The following is a 24,907-nucleotide window of genomic DNA, read 5'->3' as shown; positions in this document are numbered from 1 at the left end:
GCAGAGAGTGTTCTATGAAACTCGGCAGCTACAAGATCACGGGTTCACGGACAAATTCTTGTAAATCTCTATTCTAACACTGGTTAGCTACAAAGAGATGTAGGAGCATTCCATTTATCATTATGATAGACATGGTCGGAAAAACAGACCGCAGAGAAAAACGCATCAGCATGTTTACACCACACATGCATGCGAGATTTTAGTCAGAGAAGCCATGGTTTACCAAAGCACATATCCCTCTTCGTCATCATCCTTCCTAGAATCCTAGTAAACGACTTGGAGACCCAAAATTTTTCGTGCCCGTACGCCACATCTTTCTTCCGTGGTGGGGTGACACCCTGACATGGAGAACCTCACTCACATCAGTGGATCATCTCAACCCCGCCGCACGCGTGCGCCATCAGTAGCGAATGGGAGCAAAGGAGACGTTGCTACGAGACCACTGCTCTCCGGTTGGGTCGCCGAAAAGGCGCGCGGGGCGAGGCGTCCAGGCGAGGCGCAGGACGCGACGGCCCGCGTCGCCATCGGCCGGGTGGGCGCGGCGACGTTTCGCGCCGCGGTTGGCGGGCGGCGCCGGCGCGCGCGCAGGTGGCCGGTGCTCCTCCCGTGTGGCCGGCACCGATGTGGCCGCGGGGGCGTGGCGCTGCCGGCCCCGGTTACGCGACCCCAGCGGTGGCAAATCCGGCCGGCCAGCGTCGTCGTACGATCGAGCTGGCCGGGGCGTGCGTGCTTCGCCCGTCAAGTCCCAGGCGCACCGCCGTCCGTGGTCGGACGGGACGCGCAGGATTGGACTTGCGTGCCATTTAGACGTCCCGGCCGCTTGCCTTTCTGCTTCTGGTTGGGTCTTTGGTGTACCACTCTGACTAATCAACGCTACGGTACCATGTGTTGGCACTTGGCAGTGTCAGCCCCGTTTTTCAATGCAGGCATGAATTTTGGATGATTTTTCAGGGGATCCTATATTTATGTAAAGTTTTTCTATGCGTGAAAAATCTTGTACTAGTGCGATTTGGATTCTCGCTAGATATCTTCAGATTTTTGTGAGAAAAAAATATGTTTACAAATCCCTACTCAGAGAGGAATAGGAAGTGTTGAAATTGTCATCACACCACAAAGCCGTTTGTTGCAACTTGTGGCCAATGCCGGTGACGACTAGTCCCGTCTGGTGATGAATTTCGTCTCCTCTCTGAACTCAGCGTACCACTTTGTCGCCGATGCCTGTGATTTGACTGCCCCCATTGCTGCTCTCACTTTCTCCGATCTGTATTGCAGGTTTTAGGTCACGGATCATGTGCCTTTTCGTCTGGATCTTCTGCTTAATCCCTGCTAATCCCCAATGCATGTATTCCCTCGCCGAAAAAGCAAGTGATTTTTCTTGCTGAATCCTGGTCACAAACAGTTCAGCCGCCAACACCCGCATGTATTCTCAACTGTTGCTTGGTCTTGCAATCGTCCATGAAAACTGTATCGGCACATGTGGATTGTGCACAGGATTTAGCAAAAAGGGGAGCTTGTGTTCATCCAATCCAAAACCCCAATCGCAGATGCTGTGTACTATAATACATTACAGCACCAGCACGAGCAGATTTGAGGCCTAGTAGCAGTGGGTTGGAGGCAGCCGCCGTGAAACTTTTTCTTGTGAGCAGCATGTTGCATGTGCTCCCAGCTCGGGTCACTAACGGTTATGGAGATCATTGTTTAAGAACAGGGGATTTGGCCATTTGGCATAGCAGCCTCCGGCACTACGCCGTTCGAAAGAAACTAAGTATCACACTGCCGGAATGGTGTCGCTGCAATTTTTTTTTATCTTCTTATCCACCGCATTTCTGACTTAATTTTTTTTCCTGAAAGACCATTCCTGACTTATGCTTAGCATTAGTAAAGGAACTATTGTTCTCCAACAAATATACCAGATGCAATTCTTCTATATGATATATATCTTATTCACATTGAGCTTGCCTAGATTTGCTGAATTAAGTGTAACTAACTACAGTATTAAGGACGTGTCCTCGATCCATGATTGAACTTTATCTTGTCATTTGAACAGCAAACCTCATTTTCATGAACAGAAATCTTTCCCTTTTTCCCGAAACAGAATAATTTTCTTTTCAAAGAGAGGGAAACGAAAGCAAGAGCTTTCTTTAGAGAAATCAAAAGCGGAACTTATCATACAAGATTTTCAATAATTTGGCCCTAACATGGCAGGCAAGACATTAGCTAAATGAACCATACAAGAACACATGATGCAGCACAATGGAATCTCGATCCCCAACATATCATTTCGAGCTGATGAGGAGAGTTCACTTTTTCTTTCTTTCCCTCACGGTCAGCTTTGCTCCGAAGGAGATGGTATGCAATTGCGCCTCCTCAAATCAAGCTGTATGTATATACTACCAATCTTTGTGGATGCCATTAATCCCATTGTTCAAAAATGATGGATGAAGAAACGAATTAGAACAATAAATCCTCATATGCCGTTGAAAGAATCGCTTCATTATTCTCTCCGCAAGACAATCAGGCATCCAATGGGCTGGCACATTGTGTCGGAAAGTACCATGTCAAGAAACACCTCCAGCAAGGTCAACTCCCTTTTCTTTTCTCCGTAAGGTATACAACCAGGAGTAAAACTTCACAAAACCACAACTAATGTGATAAGAACTAGAAGTCGTTCCATAATTAGAAAGTGCTACCTTTCTTGATTATTGTATCTACCGGGCGGTCACCACCTTCTTTTCGCTACGTTTATAAAATTGAAAACACATTCTAATTATCTCCATTTCACGGTCCGACTTCTTCCCAAGTCCAATCACGATCTTTTTATCTGCAAATATGCATCTAATTCTTCGACTACACAATTAGAATCCCATTCACCTGAGGCTTCTTTCCTGAAATGCCTAGTCAATAGGCGGCCCCATAAAGCACAATCCCTTGCTGATTCGTTAAAATAAAGAACAAAAGATCCCCGCTCGGCGATGGAACTTGTGTTGACCTACTGATAGCACTTGACACTGCCAATGAAATGACTTCGATGAGCAATGAATTGAGTTGGAAATGTTCGGGAAACATACATACACTGGTGCTTGCCTTGAGTTCTTGGCTATCATCTCCTTCACCTTTAGTTTGATGCACCCACACACACACAAAAAAAAAAAACGGCCACTGTTTGGGTTCACAAAAAGTCAGATCTCCCAGCCACATGATCGTATATACACAGGATGCAAAAAACGAGAACGACGCACTCGACAGGGGCATCACAAAGAGGCAATTAAAGTTGGCTAGCAAGTGCTTTATATATGATTTAATTTGTTCTTGGTGGTTGTGAGTAAGTGGCTGATTAGTGCTGTGCCACTCTACTGATAGAATGGACGCGCAAGTAATCCATCTCAATCGCTAGGCAGGGGCCCTGCTTTTGCAAAGCACGCGGCTCCGATGGCGTCAGCCATTGATCCGATTGGCAGCTGTTGCTGCCGCGAATAATGCAACAGTATTCCAGCTTTTTGGACAACGGGAAATGGAGATGCCGGTGCATGCATATCAACAATGGTGTGAATGCTTATTGCTTTGGGCACAAAGAATTTGGTATTTCAAATACCAGTTTAGTAACTAAATGTTTCAAGTAAATTCAAAAGCGAAATAGACATTTGCTGGATTTCGTGTTTTATGTGTTGCCAACATGTGATTTCGTTTATTTCTCTTTATCCTCTACCTTCCTGTCTATGACTCATCTTTATCGTTAAAGAAAGGTTTCACAGGGCTTCCCCTAGTTGATCAGATAAAGATTTGTAGGGGGGCCTTCCTCCTATTTTCTTTTGCAAACGAAAGGGAAAACTTAAAGAGGACGAGGATCAGAGCTGAAAGGCATGTTTGCGGCACCCTCATTCTAATTTGGCTACATGGTTCATCTATTTATTTATGGTTTGAAATTGTCGATTTGCAATTGTTTTTGCAAATTGTACCACTCACAGAGGATGAGCATTGTCTTTAGTCAGAAAGCCCAAGGTGGTTGGGATGTACGCGATGCCACCAAAAAACTGACCTAATAAGGGCTAAGGCTCAGATCCTCAATTTATAACATGTGCATTTAGCTATGTTCCATATTTTGTAAAGCCACAAAACGATATCTTAGACTAATTACAACAATACCAGCATCCAAATTGCTAAAGAAAAAGGAATTACAAAACACATTAAAGTGCTACAGTGAAAAAGGTAACGAGGGCACCGATCCATCCTCTTAGCTGTCGAACCCCCATGGTGGTGATGTAAAGTTGTTACTAATCAAAGGCTCAAAAGCACTTGCGAGTTGTGATCAAACTCATGGGTGTCGGACTTGCAAGGTGCATACTAGCAGATGTAAAAATTATAAACGATATGCACAGCCGATCTGCTTCGTAATCTAGCTAGTGGCCTAACAATGTCAACCTGTTTATTCCCACAGTGCCTCTCAGTAGGTAAAGCTACATATCTATCCATACATCCAGCAGGTTCATGCCACTCTAACCAGGTGAAAGAATTTTTATCTATAGAGCAATTTGTTTGAGGACAGAGGCCAAAGGCCGAGCATCTTGGGGAAGAATACATTACATGCATGTGTAACAAAAAGCAAGGTTTGGCACGGATGAACTGGAATAAATTTTTACCATTAGACAAGACTACTCATGCAAGTCAAGTCATGGATGCACGCAAGAGGGTAAATAAAATTGCAATGTAATGTCCTCTTGAAAAGCAGGGCTAGCTAGAGGGGTACAAAGGTTAAGTGGCTTGTTGTTTGGATATTGCTGCGCACAAAAGGCGAAAGCTCGGTCCTCATGGCCATGTACCAAATCAATAAACTAAAGCCACCAAATTCTACAAAAAGGAAGGGGGCGAGAGAAGGTGGCTTCTCTCTCTAGTCTTAGGCAAGCAAAACTACCATTGCTACCCTATAAAAGGCCCACACCAACCAAGTGCCTCCTCCGCTCACCCAGAGCAAAATAAGCCAAGCCAAACCAGAGGCCGTTAGCCGCATCGATCCCACTCCTACCTCGCTCTTGAAGATCTTCACTGACTGAGCAAACAAGTGAAGCAACCATGCTGCAGCAGCACCATTACCATGGAGCAGTGGCCATGGCCAACCTTCACTGCCTCTCATCTCCAAACCCAGCATTCCACGCTCACTGCCACAGCAACATGATCGCGATGCCGCCCACTCCCTTCCACTTCTCGCCTTCTACCTTTGAACCTATCCACGAAGCACCGGCTGTCGTCAGCAACAGTCCAGCCGGCTCTGGCAGTGCCGAGGATGCATACGGCGGCCGCATGGTGATGGCAGAGGATGAGCGGAGGCGGCGGAGGATGGTCTCCAACCGGGAGTCCGCCAGGCGGTCGCGCATGCGCAAGCAGCGGCAGCTCACTGAGCTGTGGGCGCAGGTCGTTCACCTCCGTGGCGCCAACCGCCGCCTCCTTGACGACCTGAACCAAGCAATGAGGGGCTGCAGTGACATGTGCTGCGAGAACGCCCAGCTCGAGAAAGAGAAGGCCGAGCTCAGTACCAAACTCGAGCGCCTCATGCAAGCACAGAGCACCACAACGCCAAGCTCCTCATCAGAGCCGCAAGATGACACGTCTACTGAATAAATTCATTCGTATCTTCACATTTTAGCTACAATGATTGTTATTAGTATACCAAATAAAATATGTTTTGAGGTGGTTTATTCTTCAGGGTTTTTTCCTCTTTAATATCTACGGGTATATTCTAACTACCTATTAACTATTATTGACATCTTTTTGTCAAGGTGGCTAAGATAAATTTGGATCAGGCATACTAACAAGTTGCTATCAAAAGTACAGCAACAACAGCACCCATAGATGAAAAAATAAGAAACTGCCCAAAACTATCAAGGAATAAGAAGCCTTACGATTGGTTTCTTCCAAACAAATGAAGCTTTCCACCGAAAATGATGTGGTGAGTGGGGTTGCAGCTGCTGTAAACTTGCTCGCTTCAGTGCTTCTTTGGTAGTATTTCAGAAGCTGTATTTTCATCAAAAGGAAAAAAAAGAGAAAATATTGCTTTGATTCAATCACAAACCAAGTAATAAAATCAATTCATTCAGATGCCTATTGAACTTAATTATATTGAATTAGAAACAAATAAATATGTGAACTTGTGTCCTTGATTTAACTTCCAATAGAAATTTGATACATAAACATGAAGATGCTGTCTGAAAGGAAGCAAAATTATCAAACATTTAAAATATATTTTGTTTAGTTGTTCCAATAGAACAGCTTTTCTTGAAAGGACAGTAAGGAAACAGACTTAATCATGAAAGGAATTGCCAGTAAAAACTTGACCGGAGGGATAGACATACCTTCGATTTCGTCTTAAAGAAGAGTACCTCAGCTTCGAAGCCGGACTGGTTACAGGGGTTTGATTGGTCCCCAGAGTTCATCGCTCTGCCGTTGTGCCACGAGAAACCTTGGTAAAGGAATATCTAGTAAATAACATAGTGGATTATCAAGAAAAATGCACCAGCTAGCATATCAAATTCACCGAACCCACAGGTAACACAAATATCTCAAATGTGGATCTAGATCATTCTAGATGCTTACAATGCTAAATTTGGACATATGAACCACTTAGGATACATGTGCACTTAGTTCAATTATAATTTCAGATAGAGTCTTTCAGATATGTTGAATCTACTTCACTCGGAAATAACCTAATGCAGTAACATGGCAATAATATACCAGGTTCGTTACCTTTCCAGTAACATGAGTGTCAAATTAATGTCGATAAAAAACAGCACAAAGAAACTGATATAAGGATGCATATGAAATTTGCATCTGGCAAGTGTGCCATCAAATCATGCTGACTAAGCTTGCGTGAGCATGTGAATATAAAATGCAAAGGCATAGACCACTGTGAGTTGCTCACATCACAAGGGCCAATCAGAGTGTTTAGAAAGCAAGAATCTTGATACATACTTACACAGGCTGGCAGGCAGGGCAGACAACAATAGAAAACCTCTGTAGACTGTAGGATTGGTGATGCAGCTTTCCATATAACAGGACAAGAACTGGAAAGTACTACAGCACTTCAACTAGCTGTCAGAAGAGACAGCATTCAGATACGGTCCGTTTATTTCCAGCTGCACATATAGAGAAACACTTTACAGATCAGTAATATGATTCTGTAGATAAGAACATTGTACCCTCCAATAAATTATGGCAGAAGCATTTCCAAACATTCAGTTCCTGATGCCACTGTAAATGGGTGTGCTTCAAAGAGTAGTGGAACCAGATGACACTGCCTAAAGTTGTAAGCCCTGGGCAATAAGAAAATTGGGGAGAAAATGATACAAACATTGAAGATATGGACAGTAACGGATGAATACTAATAACAGAAAGAATTACCATGAAGTGTCGATAGCAGATCATCAGCATGCTTTCCAGAGTTATAAATCGATGTGAAAAAGGTAGCTTCGCATTTTCATCCACTTGTGTATCATCGCGCAAAAGAAAATAAATTGCATAATGACAAGAAAATTTGAGACTCAGATTTCAGAAACCAATTAATGGTTCACCAGGGAAAGTCTATAATACATCAATTTGAATATCAATAATACAACAGTATTCCTTCCTACGGATGCTTCTGGGACAGGTTCAACAAACTGAATTTAGAGCAGGTTACAAAAATTTTTTGGAGTCAATTTTCCTTTCATGATAGCTTACATACTTCAGATTGCATACCCTCGGACTACAGAGGAACAGCAGACAACCTGATTAGCCTACCGTTAATGCATCAGGTCAAGTCTTCTTGGATTGCTGTCTCTTTCCAGGCGTTAGATTGTTTTCTGTGGCCAAAGCACTAGCATTATTTTTTGGTGAGACATCACCTGCTAAAGATGGAGAGCTGTTCTTGGCAGAGGAATCTGCTGCTGAAGTTGGAGAATTTCCCTTCTCATGGCTGTTCTTGTCCCGGGAAAAAAACTCTGGTTTTGCAAATGATCTTGTACATGGCCACCTAAGGAAAACAGATTTAGAAGCTTGCTATATTGAAACCTGAAATGGGCACTGAAAGCACACAGGAAACATACCTGCTTGACTGAATTGTTTCACCTTCAACAATGGTTTCTGCTTCAAAGATGTTCCCTATTAACAGGATAAAGAACATAACATTTATGCAAGGCCTAAGAAAGAGAACTAGGACTGGTTCAAACTTATAATCAATCAAAATGAAATTTGCATTAAGCCACAGGGAACGGGTCTGACTAGAAAACACATGGGAAACAAGGAGAATAACTATCAATTAAGGAAGCAGTAATTAAAAAAGTCCTTACAAACAGAGACATTTAACAACACACTGCAATTGAAATACACACAGATTTCAGTTATTGGCAGGGGCTTCTAGAATATTTGCACCAGCATTGACATGTAAAGGCCCATTGCAAATTGAGCAGAAAGATCATTCTAGCAATGTCCATTCAGTAAAGTTGTCTTTTCCCATCTTTCCCTTTTCTCAGAGAATCCCATTTCTCTAGGAGTTCGCTAGTGGAAGACAGTAAAGTAAATTGAAATTCAGAAAAGAAAATGGCAGCTCATTAGATAACTGTAAACATGAAGAACATTCTTATTGTTAATAGTTTCAATACTGTGCTCCCATAAACATGGATTTGTAGTGCTCCAAGATGTTGATAAAATGAATTACTAATACAAAAGGTTCATAGAGAAGATAGCCATATATCATGTCTACTCAGTGCTGACTAACAAATAATTTGCATGGCCCCATTTGATGTAAAAATGGATTATTTTCCATAAGGAGTGACAAGCTAAGCAAAAACACATCAAAGCATACTTCAGGAGCAGCATATACGTTAAGGATATCATTGATAAAATGGTATCTGTGGCTACGGATCGGCAGTAAGTTCAATATTTAGGATCCGTAGAGGCTGATTTTTCATGTTGTTGATACCTTCTGACGAACATGGGAAGATGCACTAGCAAGCTAGTTCTTTATTATCAGGCAGCTAAACAACAAATCTAAGACTAGCTTGACCTGATGGTGAAAAGAGGAAAACTAGTTTTCTAGTTTAGCATCTGAAAGGAGTTGTGATGATCCTAAATTGATTCACATTCAAATTAGGCTTTACTCAAATAGAACGTAGACTTGAGTACATACAGGATTACAGCTATCGCATTTGACTGACAATAATTAGGTTTAAGGAGTTCCCAATTTGTAAGCGAGTCATGTCCTTAACAACATATTGCAACTAATATGTAAGAGAACTGAGTCACAGACTCCATTAAAAACAACATGAAGAGTAACACCGTAATTTTTGCTCGTTTCGCTCATGTACCCAAAATATTTTTGAGAGAAGTATGACGTATTTTCATTTAATGGCAGAGCTGCTACAATCAGACAAAACGGCCTGCTTATCTGTGGTAAAACAAATCAAATAAAATGGAATGCAATACATATTAGGTGATTCTGGATACTGCAAGACACTGAAGGGCGCATGAGTACCTCCATCGAAAGCCTTTTTAGAGAAGAACTTGGCCTTCAAACGGGCTGCAAGTATTGCTTGATACCTGTTGATCTTCTGTTCATGCTCTTGGATTACTGCTTCTCTGCACATGTCAAACATGATGCTTGAATTTTACTGAATCCTTGAAAGCTTTTCACAGTGACAACATGCAGAATCTAAAGTTCAAACACGGGAGTAACTTTGCTTTGTCAATCATGGGCCTACAGGATTAAGATGTTCTTATTTCTACTCCCTCCAATCGCAGATGTCGTAAGTTATATACTTGTAAGGACCGATTAGGTCCTTCAAAATATAAGTGTATTTAATTGTAAAGAAAAACAATATAAGGTTTGAGGTACTTAACCAAAAAGTAATTAGTCAAACAATTCAGTGTGTACCTTACAAAGTCAAAATTGTCCAAATCAGCTCGTCAAATCATGGGATTCTGATACATAAGTTGATAAGAGACACCTAAACTCTACAAGGCAGGAGGCATGACTGTAGACATGAAAAAGAATCCATGTATATGGACGAAACCTAACTTAATTTTGTATCATCAACTAGAGGACAGATGTTATCTTTCTTCTTCCGAAGAACTAGATACGCTGAGGGGAACCACAAAATTTGGAGAAATATATATTGTGTGAATGGTAGCCTTAAGACCTTGACACCTTTCTGAAAAAAAATTCCTAGCTTGATTCTTTTTGCCCCCTAGTTTTACATGCTTGTTGAAGACATACCCCCACAGGTTTTTGCAAAGTAGTATATCTTTTGGTGAAATTTGCTTACAAACAAATATATTGAGACCCAAAAATGTTAGTATTGTTGTGCCTAGAAGGCTTTGGTTCTGGCTCCACCACTCCTTGTTCACAGGGCAAAACCACAAAAAGGGTGCCAGGGTGGCTGATGTGGTACTCCTGGTACTGCTTACTAGTACATATAGCACTAATATACTATGCATTGCTGCGGGACTACCAGACCAGTAACAGGGTAAGAACCCCATCTCGTCCATGCACTCATATACACAACATCTACCTCTATCGACTATATAACCGCACGTTCACAGATTCTAATTCTACTCCATGACCAGGTACTCCTACGGGTGCACGCATAAAACAATGTAATCGTAAGTGAAGCAGCGTCTCCATCGAGAATTACGCAAAGACAGAGCATGCATTGCGGGAACAGAGGCAAAGGGGGTCGCAATTACGAGTCATCATCCCGCGGCAAGTGGGGCTCGGCCTCCTCCTCCTGCGGGAGCGGGACAGCCGCGGCGGCAGCGTTTCCTCCCTCCTGCACGCACCAGTCAGGAGCTCAGCTTGGATGGGGTCAGGGAGCAGAGCTGAACCTGAAGAGACAGAGGCAACGAGCCAGCGAGCGAGCGAGGGAGGGAAAAAAAATGGGATTGTGGGGGAACCTTGACCAGGTGCTGCTCCGACGTCGGGGCGGGGGTGGCGGCGGCGGTAGCAGCAGCAGCAGCAGCTTCTGGCGGCGGGGCGGGGGCGGTACCAGCGGTGCGCGGCCACGGGGAGGAAGCCATCGGTTACGCAGTGATGCGGACGCCGGTCCGCCGGGAGGCCGGCGCTGAGAAATTTGCTGGCGAATCGATGGAGAGTGCGAGGAGCGCCTGCGGCCTGCCGGTAGCCTGGTTTTATTTTGGGCGCACATGCTGCGCGCAGGGGTGCCCTGCCATCTGGAATTAAATTTTGAAGCCAGATTTAAATTTACGACGAGTCCAAATTTACTAGGAAGAGGTATACCAGTTACAAATGTGAATCTTCTTATAGAGGCTAGAGCGCGTATGATAGGAAACTTAATAGTTTGTTAGCAACACAAATATCAAGAAACTCGTAGATCATACGAGCATGCTCAAATTATATATGTAGAAATTCTCATGTAAAAACAAAGATGCATGATCAAATAGCATTTTATTTACAATTCAATAAAGTTTATTTTATAAATACGTGCGATATTTTTTCTTCTAAATAATTTTAATAGATATTGGCATGGCGTGATAGTCACGAGGGTCTCGTTTCTCTAAACGTAACGCTTGTCTGGCTCGATGCTTGCAAGAGCCACACCGAAATTTGGCATAATAAAGATTCGACCATAGTTCTACTAATGCCAAACTTTTAGTAACTGTTATCTGGCTCCTGTTTTAGTAAGGATGGTTTAGCCTCCACCTGGAAGTTGGAACCATCATTTGCCAAGTACATGAAAAATCAATTTAACTTAGTGTATGATTAGTTCTAATCTTAGGTAAAAAACTATAAAAGTGGTAGAATTTTGCTCTTGATGATTTACTAGAATCTGCAAAGCCAGGTGCGGTGGCAATATTGAAGGTAGATTTAGGAGGTTGCCACATATTGACATATATTTATTAGATTCAAATAGATGATTTCACCGGATTTAAGGCAAACGTACAAGCTAAATTAGCGCTTCAAGATTTTTCTGGATACGAGACTTAGCATATACTCTCTTCATTTCTAATTGTAGATCATTTTAGCTATATCTAGATTTATAATAATATTTATTAACCTACAATAGCTAAAACGACCGAACGGATGGAGTTTATCTTTATTTCACAATATTATTTTGTCCTTACAACTAGAAATTTTGGATGAAATCATGGTGTTCCTATTCCATTGGATATACAAGCTACATCTATCAATTCTCAATGGACTATAAATCCGACATGGCATGTTTTCAGTTAAGTTAATCAAATACTAGTAATATGTCACTTTGATATGCGGACCGGACAAACATAGTAAAGCGGTGGGAGTTTTGATATTTTTCTTCAAGTCTTACGGGTAAATGAGAGTTTTGATTACACGTGATTTTAAGCTGCCGTTTGCTGAAACCTGTGCCATTTTTTTCCAAAGACGTATTACGCTGCCTTATCGTAGTTTTTCTGGAAAGATGCCAATCGTAGTTTTAGGACCAAATTATACTATTTTTTTAATAATAACATCTCTGCTCTATATCTCCGTACTACGTCTGTATTTGGACATTGGACAAGCACCACCAAAGTTCTCCACGCACGGCCCAGATTCGAGCAAAGCCGCGATCTCCGATCTCGCATCTCACGGCAACCGGCTACCCTCCCGCAAGGCCGCAGCCCGCAACAGCCTCCCTCTCTGCCCAACACCAAAACCCTTCCGCCTTCCGCTCATCCGCCGTGCCCCTCGCCGCCGGCCGCATCTCCACGCCCCCTCGCCGCCGGCCTCGCTCTCGTCCGCCTCCACTTCCTAGGCGTCGCGGTGTATACCAGCCCCACCTCCCACGCTTCCTCCGCGCCACCTCGATATCTGCGGCGGTCAGCCCAGAGGTCACCTCCCCGCCCGGCGAGCGCCCTCCTCCTTCTCGCTGAAAGGCGCGCGCTCCAGCTCTTCGCCGCCTGCGATGCAGAGGATTCTGTAAGCGAGCTATCCATGGAATGAATGATTCGGGCGGGTCATGTGGTGCCATTCTGTTCTCACAGTCCTCTTCATTTCTGTGTCATTCAGATCGAGGGCTGCTCGCCGTTGCACCAGCTCCTCAGCGGCATTCAAATCCCCTCACGTAATACGCAGAATTTCTCTCTGTAAGATCCTTGTTGTTTCGTGTATACGCGTGTGCTTTAGGTGTTAATGCTACAGAGTTCCTGCAGGCGCAGGTGAATGTGGCAAGTGGAGTTCACTCTGAAGACGCCCCAACTTGTTCTAATGGTAAGCACGAATTCAGTCATTTTGTTTCTGCTATTGTTTTGCACGGAATGTTCTAACTATTGTTTCTGCGCACCATGGTTAGCATTTTTGGCCATGTTTTTATGATGTAAACCTGGAAATGGCGCGATCAAATCAACTTTGTGCTACGGCGAAATGCATTGCAGTTGCCTGCCTAGTGTATGAACTTTCAGTTCTGAGGCCTGGCTTACTTCCCGGTGTTACCATGATTGCCCTTCCCCTGCAGCAAGTTTCACTTGTATATTCCATGCTTCCTGACTTGGGTCATCACCTTGTCAAGGCTGATTAGCAGAATTGCTATACATGAATTTTATGCACATGAATATTAAGCAGTGCTATGATGCTTGCAGAATATGATGATTTTACATGGAAGACCACTTTGGTCAGATCTATGCAAGCAGACATTGTCAATGCTCTCCGTAGAGGTGATCGGCAGCGAGCATCGATAATTCTTTCGAACTTTCAAAACACTAATTGGGCATTGAATAAGGAAGATTTTTCTTATATATTGGAGTATTGTGCAGAAGCACCTGATCCTTTGGTAAATCTATTGTTAGATGTTTTTTTTATTTTACTGCAGTTTAAGGTTTAAATGTTTAATACATTTGTTTTGACTAGAACTCCATCGGGATTTTTTTTCCAACATTTCTAGTTTGTTATGGAAACTTTGGAACTCATGGAGGAGAAGGCCATTGGCATGAGTAAGGGTATCTACCGATATGTCATTCGAGCCCTGAGCAGAGGAGGGTATGTGAAGGAGGTATGAGATACCTCTCACTTCTAAGCAATGGAAGTAGCATAGTATATTCTTTATTAAGGATAAAAGAGACCGCAGTATCTCTCTATAAAGTTTCCATTTCCTTGTGATACTGGCTTAGCCCAAATGTCATTATCAATGCACCGTATATGACAGACCCAGGTTCTTGGTACTGATTGGAGTGAGTTCATTGTATCCGTGCCTTATCCACACTAGCACACTGGCATACCCCAACTTTCTTGGGACTAAAAGGCTTTGTTGTTGCTGTTGCTGTTATTTTGACCCTTTTGTATTAGGGTATGTCTACAAATATTTGCATGTTCACTTATAGCGCAGGCATTGCTTTATGTATTATATAATTTATATTTGTAGGAGTGTGGTGAATTGGAAAATGAGTTGTATGTTCTGTTTCGCAAGTGTTTCATAAAATTTGCAAACAAGTATGAGGCAGGTTTATGGGAAAAATAAGTATACTACAACTGTACTACTATTCGAAATACAAGCTAGATGTGTATGCTTGTTTGCACATTTAATGAACTGTTGACTTTTTTACTGTGTTATTTTGATGATAATTAGATTGGATTTGGTTAAGTTTATTACTGATTCTTTTTTATTCTTTACACGTGCCAGGTGATTGAGTGGAATTTAATTTTTCTTTCATATGTACTATAGGTTTATCAGCTTATTGAATAGTTCAGCTACATGCAGTCTGCAAGTTTAGAATCTTCTTTCCTATGTAGGCACTCCACTGGTTGACGCTTCTAGGGGAGAAAGAAAGCACCCATGCCACTTTGCCGTTTTTTAATATCTTTCTAAATGCCTGTGGAAGTAGTGCAAATCTGAAGGATGTTGAATGCTGTCTGGAGACAATGGAAAATTATCTTCTTGGGAAGTCTGAAATAACATACTGTGAGCTTTTGAAGGTTTGTAGAAGAAATGTTCAATATTGCTGTTTTAAAAGTTCTTCTTGTATGCGCAATTACTAGTCATGCCTTGTTCGTTATAAAGCTTCCTGTTTGGTTCTCTCTCTAAAAAAATTAACATGTCGCTGCCTAGGTAGTTCCCTTTTGGCACATTGTTTATCTGTGTGAATTGAACCTCGTCCTGAATAAATCACCATACATGACTGCAAATCCATATTTCCTTTGTCACTTTGTTTTCTTAGTAATGTTGCTTATCAAATCCATATTTCAGAAAATATCAAATCCATATTCTCTTAGTAATAAATCACCATACAAAAGTTTTCTTTTGAAAAAGTCACATGCCATTTTATTCTGTGTAACTTATGTTTTGTTCTTCTCATGTCATGTTAGGATATTCTTTTCATCTCATGCGATATTATATTTCATATATATAGTAGCCCCTTACCAAATATTTATGTGATGTGGTGATTGCAAGACATACTAATTCTCACATGATTTCTAACTAAGTTACATTGTTGGCTCATATCATTTATTCATTTTTGAGTCTCGGATCTAACATTTTGACAGCTTTGCTTATTAGTTATTTTTTATGTGTTTTAGATTGCAGTGTTACAACAAAATCTGCCTGCAGTTTATGATATCTGGAAGGACTGCACTAGGTATTATAGCCCAAGCATTATTACACAAAGGAGAATTTTGAGGGCTTTAACTGCGTTTGGTGACCTCCAATCTGCATATCACATCTTGCAGCATATGGTAACCAGTGCTGCACAAAGATCTGAACATCTGAGGTTGTCTTCTAAAAGAAGATACCAATCATCAAGATTAGACATTCCTGTACTTGCTTTGAGTGAATCTGAAGATCTCAAATTGTTACCAGACTTTAGCCTGCAACCATCTCAAGGGAAGCTGGCTACTGGCAAAAATTCAGCTGATGTTCAGCCTGAGTTATTATTTGCAGGTCTTGTCTGCATTCCATTTGCAAGTACCATCCACCGTATTAGTTTACTCATCCCAATGAAATATATAAAACTTATTTTGTTTCGGCTTTGTTCCAGGCAACAATCTTGCTGATAAGGTTGAACTAGATAATGGGACTGTTCGAAAGACATTGAGACTTGCACAAAGTGCAGTAAGGAGAATTTTGATATGGTCGTTCAACGATCTTATGCATGCATGCGTACAGTTTAACAACTGTCAGTTAGCTGAGCAGTTATTTCTAGAGGTAATGAATCTATATCATTTCCATGCAAACTATGTGTTGAGCTTTACCTTAAATGCTTCTCTGAAACTTTAAGAATTTCTTTTTTCTGTTTGGTAAAAGTGCAGTGTGGCAACATTCCGTTCTCTAACTTGATTGGTTTCATCTGCTGCACTGTATTTGAACTTAGATTAGGAGGGGTGCTGTTTCTTTAACAGAAGATCACATTCATGCTTACTGGACTTTGTTTTTATAATTTGTTGCTTGATTTCACCTGCAAAGATTGTTACCAACATAGATCGTGGAATCTATTTTATCTGAACCATTACTCCACAATCAATTTTGGTCCTGCAGAGAGATTTGATTTAAAATTGTAGTCAGTAACAAGTGATCCTGCATTTTAGGTATTTTGATAAGTTTGTTTAATGTTATTAGTGTAAAAGATAATGACTGCAATTTTCTGTTATTTTAATGGTGAAAGCGTTTTAATTGAAAAATTCCCATATGCTTACAGACTGTGTTGGTTCTAATTTAATTTTTCTGTCCAGATGCAAAAACTTGGATTGCGGTGGTCAAAATTTACATACGATGGTTTTGTCAAGACTCTGATAGCTGGCAAAGGAATTGCATATGCCATGAAAGTGGTATGCTACCAGTAGCTTCCTGTTTATGTTCCAGTTACCTGAAAGGGCATCTCACTAAAATGACGATAACATACACCATTTTTATTTTTTTAAAGCAATATGGTGCATTGCTCTGATTTTTGTGAAAAGTAGAAATTAGACTATCTGATTATTGTTAAGAGTACTGCAATGCTAAGAACAAAAGCTACTATGCAAAATTGAACTGTACCTGTACTATTATTACCTCTAGTTCTGGTCTATTTTACTTGTTTAAGATATCGGTATGATCTCCATGCACATGTCTAACTGTTACTGAATTTGTGTTATATGAAACAACAAAACTATAATGTAGTAGCACTTTTCACGAAAAAATCTCAATATCTTTTTCATGGGACAAACTAAAGTACTTTTATGTAATGAAGTTTTTGACTCTGCACATCCTATGACAATATCAATTTTGATTCGGAGATATCATTGTTTTCTTGCACATATCTTATATTCATATGTTTTCAGATTGAAACGATGGAGAGAAGGGGCATTAAACCTTACAATGATACACTTTCTGCTCTCTCAGAGGGTTATAGCAAAAATTTACAGTTGGATTTGGCTGAGGATTTATTGGAAAGAATTTCAGAGATACGACCAAAGCACATACATGCCATTAATGCTTTGCTTTCCGGATGTGACATTATGGTAATGCGTTTACTCTGGAATTAGATTTAGGATATTGGGTTTCCGTACCTCCTGCTGAGTCTTCAAATGCTTGATGCTCTACATCATGTCCACAAAATATAGTTTTATATAGCTGTCACTGCACCAGTCTGTCAAATTAAAGGTCCTGTTTCATTAATACGAAGCATGAAATAATCTTCTCTAATAATTTTTTGCAGAATGAACCAGAAAGAGCTGTGCGCATACTAGCTAAAATGAAACGTGTGAACATGAAGGCAACTCTCAGGACATATGAGCTTTTGTTTTCTCTGTTTGGCAATGTCAATGTTCCTTATGAAGAAGGAAATGTTCTCTCTCATGTTGATGTTTCCAAAAGGATAAGCATCATTGAGATGGACATGCTAAATAACGAAATCCAACACAGTTTTGTGTCTATGAAGAACTTAGTAAGCCTTCTTTCCATTTACTGTATAGATCTTTGTCTTCTGTCTGGGTACGGTTTAGAGGGAACAAAAAATGTCATTTTTACTATTGTTGCAAGTTTGAGAAACATTCACATGACTATATTGGATTTGGCATACTTAATTTTCTGCACCGATGACAAATTTAAGACTCAATGTGGCTTTTTGTGCTAAATTGGGGAACACTTAGAAACCAATGCCATTCTTTGGCTTATTCACTTTGTCCACATCATGTTTTGAGAATTCTATATGCTTGTCTTTAAACTTATCTGTTCTCTATCAAGAATTCCCTGTGACATCTTTATTATTTCAAGGCACCAAATCCACTAGTATTTTCAGTGGTTATTGTAATTTATGGTAATTGGAAGCACTATTTTAATTAATCTGAACATTATAACCCGAGACCTCTGTCATGACCCAAAACCTTGTCAGCTACTTTGTTTGATATTACAAGGTTTATTTTGTCTTGTTAGGATGAGGCTTTGACTGACAATTACTCTAATGTCATTTTGTGATATAAAATCTAAATCTTAAGTATTAATGTGAAACTATTGACATCAGTTTTGTGACAGAAATTATGTATTAATGAAGTACATTGTTGGCCGAAGGCTTCCCTAATGAAAAGGAATACATATTGTAAAGATGAGCAAAGAGAGTAGTTCTTCCTATTCCTAACAGTTTACTCATTGAATTACCAATTATCATCATTCCATCTGTAAAAGTTTGTGGTTTTGGTTGTGATTTAACTTGTCAGTCTCATCTTCATTGCTTCTAACATGACAAATCTTTTGAACTCTTGATGTTCTATTGATTGTATTTCAGATACGAGCTTTTGGAGATGAGGGGATGATAGAGGAAATGCTGAGGTACCTGAATGTAGCTGAAAAGGTCTTATGGAACATAAATCCTTATCAGAAGAGTGATCTCTACAGTGTTGCGTTGCATGCTCTTGTTAAAGCCAAGGAAGTATGTATCAACAACCTATTAAATTTATTCTGATGCGACATAATGATGAATTCTTTTCTCTCTTTTCTTTGTAAAGGATGCAGGTCATAACAGATATTTTGGTTCTTCTGTTAATGGCTCAAATGCAATGACCCTTTAAACTAGTTATGGTGTTATGCAATTACTTTGGAATTGGCATGAAATTAACATTAGAAAATTCTAAATATTTCTATTTCGCTCGCTTTCCTCTTATTTACAAAATTTCAGGTTCAAATTAATTCTGTTTTACGAATTCTATAGATATTTTTCTTTTCTTCTCTTAAGTTCTAACACACTTTGGGTCCATAGTTGAAAAGTTAAAGTATGCTACAACACTTCATAGACTACATCATCAGTTCTTTTGTATAGGAAATGGTTCATGTTAGTTTGGTGCCAAACTGAAAGTTCATTGCATGATCACACTTAGCAGATATTGAACTTAGCATATCATCAAACTTGATCTATGTTTTTCTTGTTTGTAGAGTCACAAAGCAATAAGGATCTTCAAAATCATGAGATCATGCGGTCTTCCAACCGATGTTTCAATTTATACTACCATGATAGAGTGCTGCAAATGGTTGCCATGTTTCAAATCAGCTAGTGCTTTGCTGTCTTTGATGCTCCAAGATGGCTTCCATCCGACTGTCGTGACTTATACATCTCTCCTGAAGGTAAGTCTGGCTACCATTAACATCCCTTTTAGATCTATCATACTACTGATTACTTGTTATTGAGTTGACTTTTGCAGGTCCATTTACTTGATCTCATCTCTATTTTTCTTGATATGATAGGTTGTATTAGCAAAAGACGATTTTGAGGGTGCTCTGGATCTGCTTGATATATGCAAGACTGAAAGAATTGAGCCTGACATACAGATTTTCAATACAGTACTCTCACGTGCATATGCTAGAGTATGTTTATTATAAGAGTGATCTGTTTCTCTTCCCCTGCTAAAATGATTTTGAAGTTTAGCTTATCTTTTAACATTCTTCACAGGGTCAAATTCACGTCATTGAATATATTGTGGAGCGTATACATCGAGCAAAAATTCAACCTAATCCATCAACACTCGTGTACACATTTTGCGCGTATGAGGAGCATGAACTTTACAATACTGCAATTGAGGCATTGCAAGTACTCAGCACGAGAATGATATCTGAGGATGCCAACATTCTTAGCGAGAAAATAACTGTTTTTGAAGATCTAATCCTCAGTGAAGAGCCTGATGCTGAATTGAGAATCATAAGGGCATTCGAAGCAGCTGAAGAATTTCTTACGACGGCTTTACTGAACCTGAGATGGTGTGCAATAATGGGTGCCACCATATCGTGGTCACCAGAGGAGAGTCTTTGGGCAAGGAGGCTGGCATCCTCGTACAATGCTAACAAGAGACCACATATAATCCCATTGGATGTCCCCCAATCTTCGTGAAGGAAACCCTATTTCCGAGTGTCCGGGTAAGGAATCCACTTAAGCACCCATTCAGGAAGCTAATGGACGCAGAACAGAGTCATTGTCCCTACCTAGTGGTAGGCAGAACCAAGGTGAATCTCTCTGCTAGGCATGATGACTACTTCATGTTTTCTTTTGCCGGAAAGCATCCAGTTGTTGGAATTCCTTTTACCTAACCATGATTGCAGTAGAGAGAACAATTGAACCTGCCTGCTTGTTCATCACCACCCGTTGTGAAGCTTGGTCATGAAAGATGCAGCGGTTATCAATTTCTTCCGCAAGGGGCTGGTCTGTTGGCCTGTTGCACCGTTTTGAGGCTTCTAGGCCAACAGATTACTTCATAAGTTGCTTACTTGACATCCACCAAGCTTTAACCGTTGCTGATTGTACTGGCTGTCAGGAGCACTTTGCAAAATCTTTTGGAACATATTTGATGGTGACGAAGATCGAGTCACATGGCAGTGACAGAAGACTAAGAGGCGTTACAACTTGCACAGTAGCTGGAAGCCAGCTAGCTGGTCTGTTGTACCTCAAAACAACTTGTTCTGTTTATTTTGGAGCTTGGACGATGATGTTATAAGGTAGTGTTAGGTTCAGGGGCGAGACTGCTGGGACAACCTATTAGTCTGACAACGGTAGATTAGAGAAGTATGGAGAAGCATCGGGTATACTAATTGACCTATTATCGCTTACTGGTTGGCTTTTGTTGTACATTACGTACTGGTGCTTAAAGAGTTGTTGTCTTCTGACAGCCTTTTTGTTCACTTTCTAGGCTTCTCGAATAATAAACCAACATGGCATCACTGCATGTACCTTCTTTCCATGAATAACACATATCATGTCGAGTAGTATGATTCCCCTGGGTTTTCCCCCAATTTGCCGTCTGGTTTTGCACCTAATGTACCATTGTTGACTGAAACTGTTGTTGCGAAGCATATCATTTCTAGACGCCTTTTATTTTACCCTTTTGTAATGAATGAACTTATGTCCATAAGAATTTTAGAGAATTTACGTGCTCCAAACGGTCAAAATCTCCGGCCACCAAAATAAAGAAGTTTTTTTTGGGATAAACGTGGGATGAGTAATTGGAGACTCCAGCAGCTTCAGAATTTCGGCGAAAATGGCTGGTTCCCCAAGCCGCTGAACGGCAGAGGTTTCATCGAAACAAGAATGTAGCAGCTGATCTCGGTCGCATGCAGGTCCTGCCTCCGTCTGCCCCCACCGCTCGGTCTCGGCTGCGTCGTCACGGGCTCACGGCGGCTCGCAAGCGAAGCGAGACGGACACGGGCTGACGGTCGCGCATCTCTCTCGTCTCGCGCAGGTCCAGGTGGTCGCGTCGCCGCCTCCCCTCCCGCCCTCTCGCCGCTCCGCGTGTCACTCGCCGCTTCTCCTCCACCCCACCGCCCATCCCCCCTTGTACCCTCTCGCACCCCGCGACGGGACACGCAGGCTCGAGCGAGAGGAGCGCGCAGCGCAGGACCCCCACCGCATATGCTAGAGCAGGACGACGGGAGGCAGGGAGGGGAGCGGGGAGGAGAGGGGAGGAGGGATGGCACTGGGCGTGGTGTTCCACGGCGCGCAGCTGGCGCTGGATCTGGCGGTGGCCGGGATGTCGTTGGCGGTCGCGCTCGGCTTCTTCGCCGTCGTCACCACCGTGCTCTGCTCCGCCGCGTTCCTCCACCACTCCAAACCCGCCGCGGCGTCCTAGCCGCCGGCCGCAGCCTCTGGGTACATTCCTAGCCATTCCCGCGTGTCTCCTCGATCTGATTGGGTTCATTTCGGGGCCACTAGGCTGGGATGCGGAACCAATTCGCCTGCGCTACCGTCGGTTAATTCTCTGTGAACTGAACAACGCGCCCGGCTATGGTTCTAAACTGTTCATGGAAGCATGTGATGATTCATAAAATGTTAACCCACTGTCTCCCAAGCATATTTGGATGTGATTGTGTTGCCTTGCGTTAGAGTCTCCACCCTTTTCTGTAAGAAGGAAAAAAAAAGGTCATACTGACTGGGAGTTTTAAACCATCTCCTCAATGATCCTGAAATTTAGGCTTTAGCAGTTGCCAAATGGTTGCAATTTCTGAACAATTTCACAAACTAAGCTAGTAGGTTGGGATGTTGCCATGGTCAGTCTTTCTTATGATCTGTTCTCAAGCAGATGATTCAGGGTGAAAACTCCCGACTTGATATTCACTGAAGATTGTGCCAAGGAGCTTCACAGGTCCTGCCTACCAGTTGAGGACTGTGATATCTCTAGATTCATTTTTTTCGCCAGATGATCCTCTACCAGGGTAACTTTGCCTAAAGATTCTTTTTTGGTTGAATTCTGTATGTTCAAGTCTTCCTCAGAAAGTTCTATACTACTAGGCACACATTTTGAGCAGAGTGATCATGAACTAGCATCTATCGACTATCATGACACCTGTCATTGTAGATTTGTTGTATGCCCATGATGTGTCGATATTGGCCTCCATCTTTCATCTTAGCGTACATGAACATAAGATGGCTCTTTCCCGTGCCCTTCACTGCTCCTCTCTCCTCGTTGCATCGTTGCTGCTCATTTTCCCTTCATCTGCAGCATTACTGTTTGCTTCACTTTGTATCTACTAGTTCAAATAAGTGCTTCATCAGGTTACCATTGCCCTCTCTAAGGCTTTATTGTTCAAATTCAGGGATGATAGTGCTGTTGCTGATATAATTATCTCCACATCAATTGCAGGGAAGGAGGTGCTTCAATCAATGCCACGGCTACTTTAGAGCACTTGCAGATGCAAAGAATAGTTGATTGTACACATCAGGTGATAGCTAGAGGCTCATGTACGGCATATGTATGTTTCCATATGCTGATTTGTAAACTAGATGTTTGTACTGTAGATTTTGTAATTGTTCTTTCTCATGACTTTTGAAAACTGTTACATCTCATAAATAGTATGTGCATTGTTTAATCACATGCTGAATGCCAAAAAGATTGCAATAATTGAGTTCTTTCATGAATGGTTCATTGGCAGTATAAGGATTTCTCTCTTTTATGGATAGTATTCTTAACTCTGCCTCTTACTAAAACTTTCACTTTGTGACCACATACAGACATTTCAAACTCTACACATACTAGGAAGAACAGTAGAAAGCTACTGTAAATAGAGAACAGCCTGTGAAGTATATCTCGACAGAGCCTTATCTGTTAATACCTATACAAGCACATGCATTTTTTTTCTTTCTAATATGATACTAGGAGGATGGCAATTAAGAATATACAAGGGGGTAATAGATATGCCCAGGGATCCCCAAAGCCTTGCAGGTTCCATGCACCTACAAGAATATTAGCTAGACAATAATGGTTGAGAGACATCCTACTAGGATATTACAGAGTTTATCAGAACAAGCCTGTTCGTGAAGAACTGCGTCTCTTGTTGTGGCCTCTTCTAGCGGTCTTCTCTTCTCTTTTGTTCATCTTGCCTGCCTTTTTGTCACAGCTGATCGTGAGCTTGGTATGTATCTCCTCTTGCCTGTCATTACCGTGTTCATATCTGATACTGTCATTTTTATCCTGACTTTTCTTTTCTTTGCCATCACGCATCTTCACTTGAGCTGGTCCTGTGGAAGCATCAGAAGCCAAGGAATCATAATCTGCGTCGGTGTTTTTGCTTCTACCATTGCTGCGGCCACTGCTAACATTACTCCCTTCACTGCCATTGGTTTCGGCATCATCACTATCCACCTGGGAGCCCAGGTACATCGTCCACCCGGATTCATTACTGTTACACTCTTCACCACCGTCTCCATTAATCTGGGAGGATTCCATAACACTAGCGTGTAGAGACACAGAAAGAGAGGCCAAAGACAACACAGTGGAAGGAAGATGAAACTACAAAAAGAGCTGAAGGAAGACCTAATGCTTCTTCAGAACACCCGACAATCCAACACACACACCTAATGCTTCTTCAGAACACCCGGACAATCCAACATTTCAGCCTGAGAAGAGCACTGAAGCCTGAGACAATCTCTGCCCTCTCAGGGAAGGCAATGGAGAAGAGGGGTTGAATTGTGTGAGGCTAAGAGCTTTGCAAGGCGTTGCTTGTGCCTGTGTGTGGTAGCTTGTCATGGGGCTGCAGAAAGGATGGCAGTGCCTTTAAATGGGGAAGACGGCCTATCCTTCCAACTGTTCCTCATAACTTTCTCAACTATTTCTGTACCTTCTGTTGCTACCAAAGCCTGGAGGGAAAACATTTGCTTGCAATGCAGCGTTCCAGGTATTTCCATCTGTAGTCCATGTGGCCTTGGCTTCTCACCTCATGGTGGGGGCCTGGCAGAGGTATACGTGCATGGGTTAGGCTATGATTTGGTAGGATTGGAAGCTTAGAATGAGGCTGGCATAGCTCAAAAGGCTTGCCGTCGCTGCTGTGTCCGCCTGTCATGCAAATGCGGAACTTGTTTATGACACATCTCCCTTGCATCGCAGGACCAGGTGAACATGTCTTTTGTTTGCTTTAGCATCTGTGCATGCAGACAATGGCCGATTAGGCTCAAAGCCATTAGGTTCCTGCGCTTTATTTGTTTAGTTTTGTGGTAATAATCAATAGTTGCATTCGACTGCAGAGCAATGTCAACT

General features: G+C 41.8%; 3 protein-coding genes and 1 long non-coding RNA gene across 6 annotated transcripts; 3 read left to right on the top strand and 1 right to left on the bottom strand.

Annotated features, from left to right (window-relative positions):
• Positions 1-4,593: 4,593 nt before the first annotated feature.
• LOC117845787 (bZIP transcription factor 44) lies at positions 4,594-5,770 on the top strand. Its single transcript, XM_034726871.2, has one exon. It carries the CDS (start codon positions 5,068-5,070, stop codon positions 5,611-5,613), a length of 546 nt encoding a protein of 181 aa, XP_034582762.1. The 5' UTR covers positions 4,594-5,067; the 3' UTR covers positions 5,614-5,770.
• A 1,764-nt stretch (positions 5,771-7,534) lies between these two features.
• Positions 7,535-11,132, bottom strand: LOC117845786 (uncharacterized). Its single transcript, XM_034726870.2, has 5 exons — positions 10,918-11,132; positions 10,711-10,793; positions 9,500-9,603; positions 8,073-8,127; positions 7,535-7,999 (listed from the first exon to the last, which is right to left on the bottom strand). Exons 1-5 carry the CDS (start codon positions 11,038-11,040, stop codon positions 7,783-7,785), a joined length of 582 nt encoding a protein of 193 aa, XP_034582761.1. The 5' UTR covers positions 11,041-11,132; the 3' UTR covers positions 7,535-7,782.
• A 1,454-nt stretch (positions 11,133-12,586) lies between these two features.
• LOC117843621 (pentatricopeptide repeat-containing protein At1g76280) lies at positions 12,587-21,155 on the top strand. Of its 3 annotated transcripts, XM_034724271.2 has the most exons (16): positions 12,587-12,916; positions 13,007-13,061; positions 13,150-13,207; positions 13,290-13,488; positions 13,576-13,766; positions 13,878-13,985; positions 14,723-14,905; positions 15,506-15,866; positions 15,964-16,130; positions 16,655-16,750; positions 17,243-17,422; positions 17,620-17,847; positions 18,685-18,828; positions 19,329-19,517; positions 19,638-19,757; positions 19,843-21,155. In XM_034724271.2, the coding sequence occupies exons 3-16, from the start codon at positions 13,160-13,162 to the stop codon at positions 20,275-20,277; spliced, it is 2,649 nt and encodes an 882-aa protein (XP_034580162.1). In that variant the 5' UTR covers positions 12,587-12,916; positions 13,007-13,061; positions 13,150-13,159; the 3' UTR covers positions 20,278-21,155. The 3 variants fall into 3 exon arrangements, with proteins under 3 accessions (XP_034580162.1, XP_034580163.1, XP_034580164.1); XM_034724272.2 differs by lacking the exon at positions 13,290-13,488 and having other exon boundaries at positions 12,589-12,916; XM_034724273.2 differs by lacking the exons at positions 12,587-12,916; positions 13,007-13,061; positions 13,150-13,207 and having other exon boundaries at positions 13,324-13,463.
• Positions 21,156-22,032: 877 nt separating this feature from the next.
• LOC117843622 (uncharacterized) lies at positions 22,033-24,557 on the top strand. Its single transcript, XR_004637784.2, has 2 exons — positions 22,033-24,028; positions 24,109-24,557. It is a non-coding gene; the product is annotated as an uncharacterized lncRNA (long non-coding RNA).
• The last annotated feature ends 350 nt before the right edge of the window (positions 24,558-24,907 follow it).

Source organism: Setaria viridis, chromosome 2, assembly GCF_005286985.2.
Source record: "Setaria viridis chromosome 2, Setaria_viridis_v4.0, whole genome shotgun sequence".
Taxonomy (NCBI): Eukaryota; Viridiplantae; Streptophyta; class Magnoliopsida; order Poales; family Poaceae; genus Setaria; species Setaria viridis.
This window is presented reverse-complemented; position numbering and strand designations above follow the sequence as displayed.

Excerpts from the sequence above, each read along its gene's own strand:
- LOC117845787 (XM_034726871.2), top strand. The coding sequence starts at position 5,068 with ATGCTGCAGCAGCACCATTACCATGGAGCAGTGGCCATGGCCAACCTT.
- LOC117845786 (XM_034726870.2), bottom strand. The coding sequence starts at position 11,040 with ATGGCTTCCTCCCCGTGGCCGCGCACCGCTGGTACCGCCCCCGCCCCG. Across the intron at positions 10,794-10,917 it reads CGGAGCAGCACCTGGTCAAG|GAGGGAGGAAACGCTGCCGC; the intron begins GTTCCCCCACAA and ends TGGTGCGTGCAG. Across the intron at positions 9,604-10,710 it reads TTGCCGCGGGATGATGACTC|AGAAGCAGTAATCCAAGAGC; the intron begins GTAATTGCGACC and ends TGACATGTGCAG.
- LOC117843621 (XM_034724271.2), top strand. The coding sequence starts at position 13,160 with ATGTGGCAAGTGGAGTTCACTCTGAAGACGCCCCAACTTGTTCTAATG. Across the intron at positions 14,906-15,505 it reads CATACTGTGAGCTTTTGAAG|ATTGCAGTGTTACAACAAAA; the intron begins GTTTGTAGAAGA and ends TATGTGTTTTAG. Across the intron at positions 16,131-16,654 it reads CTGAGCAGTTATTTCTAGAG|ATGCAAAAACTTGGATTGCG; the intron begins GTAATGAATCTA and ends TTTTCTGTCCAG.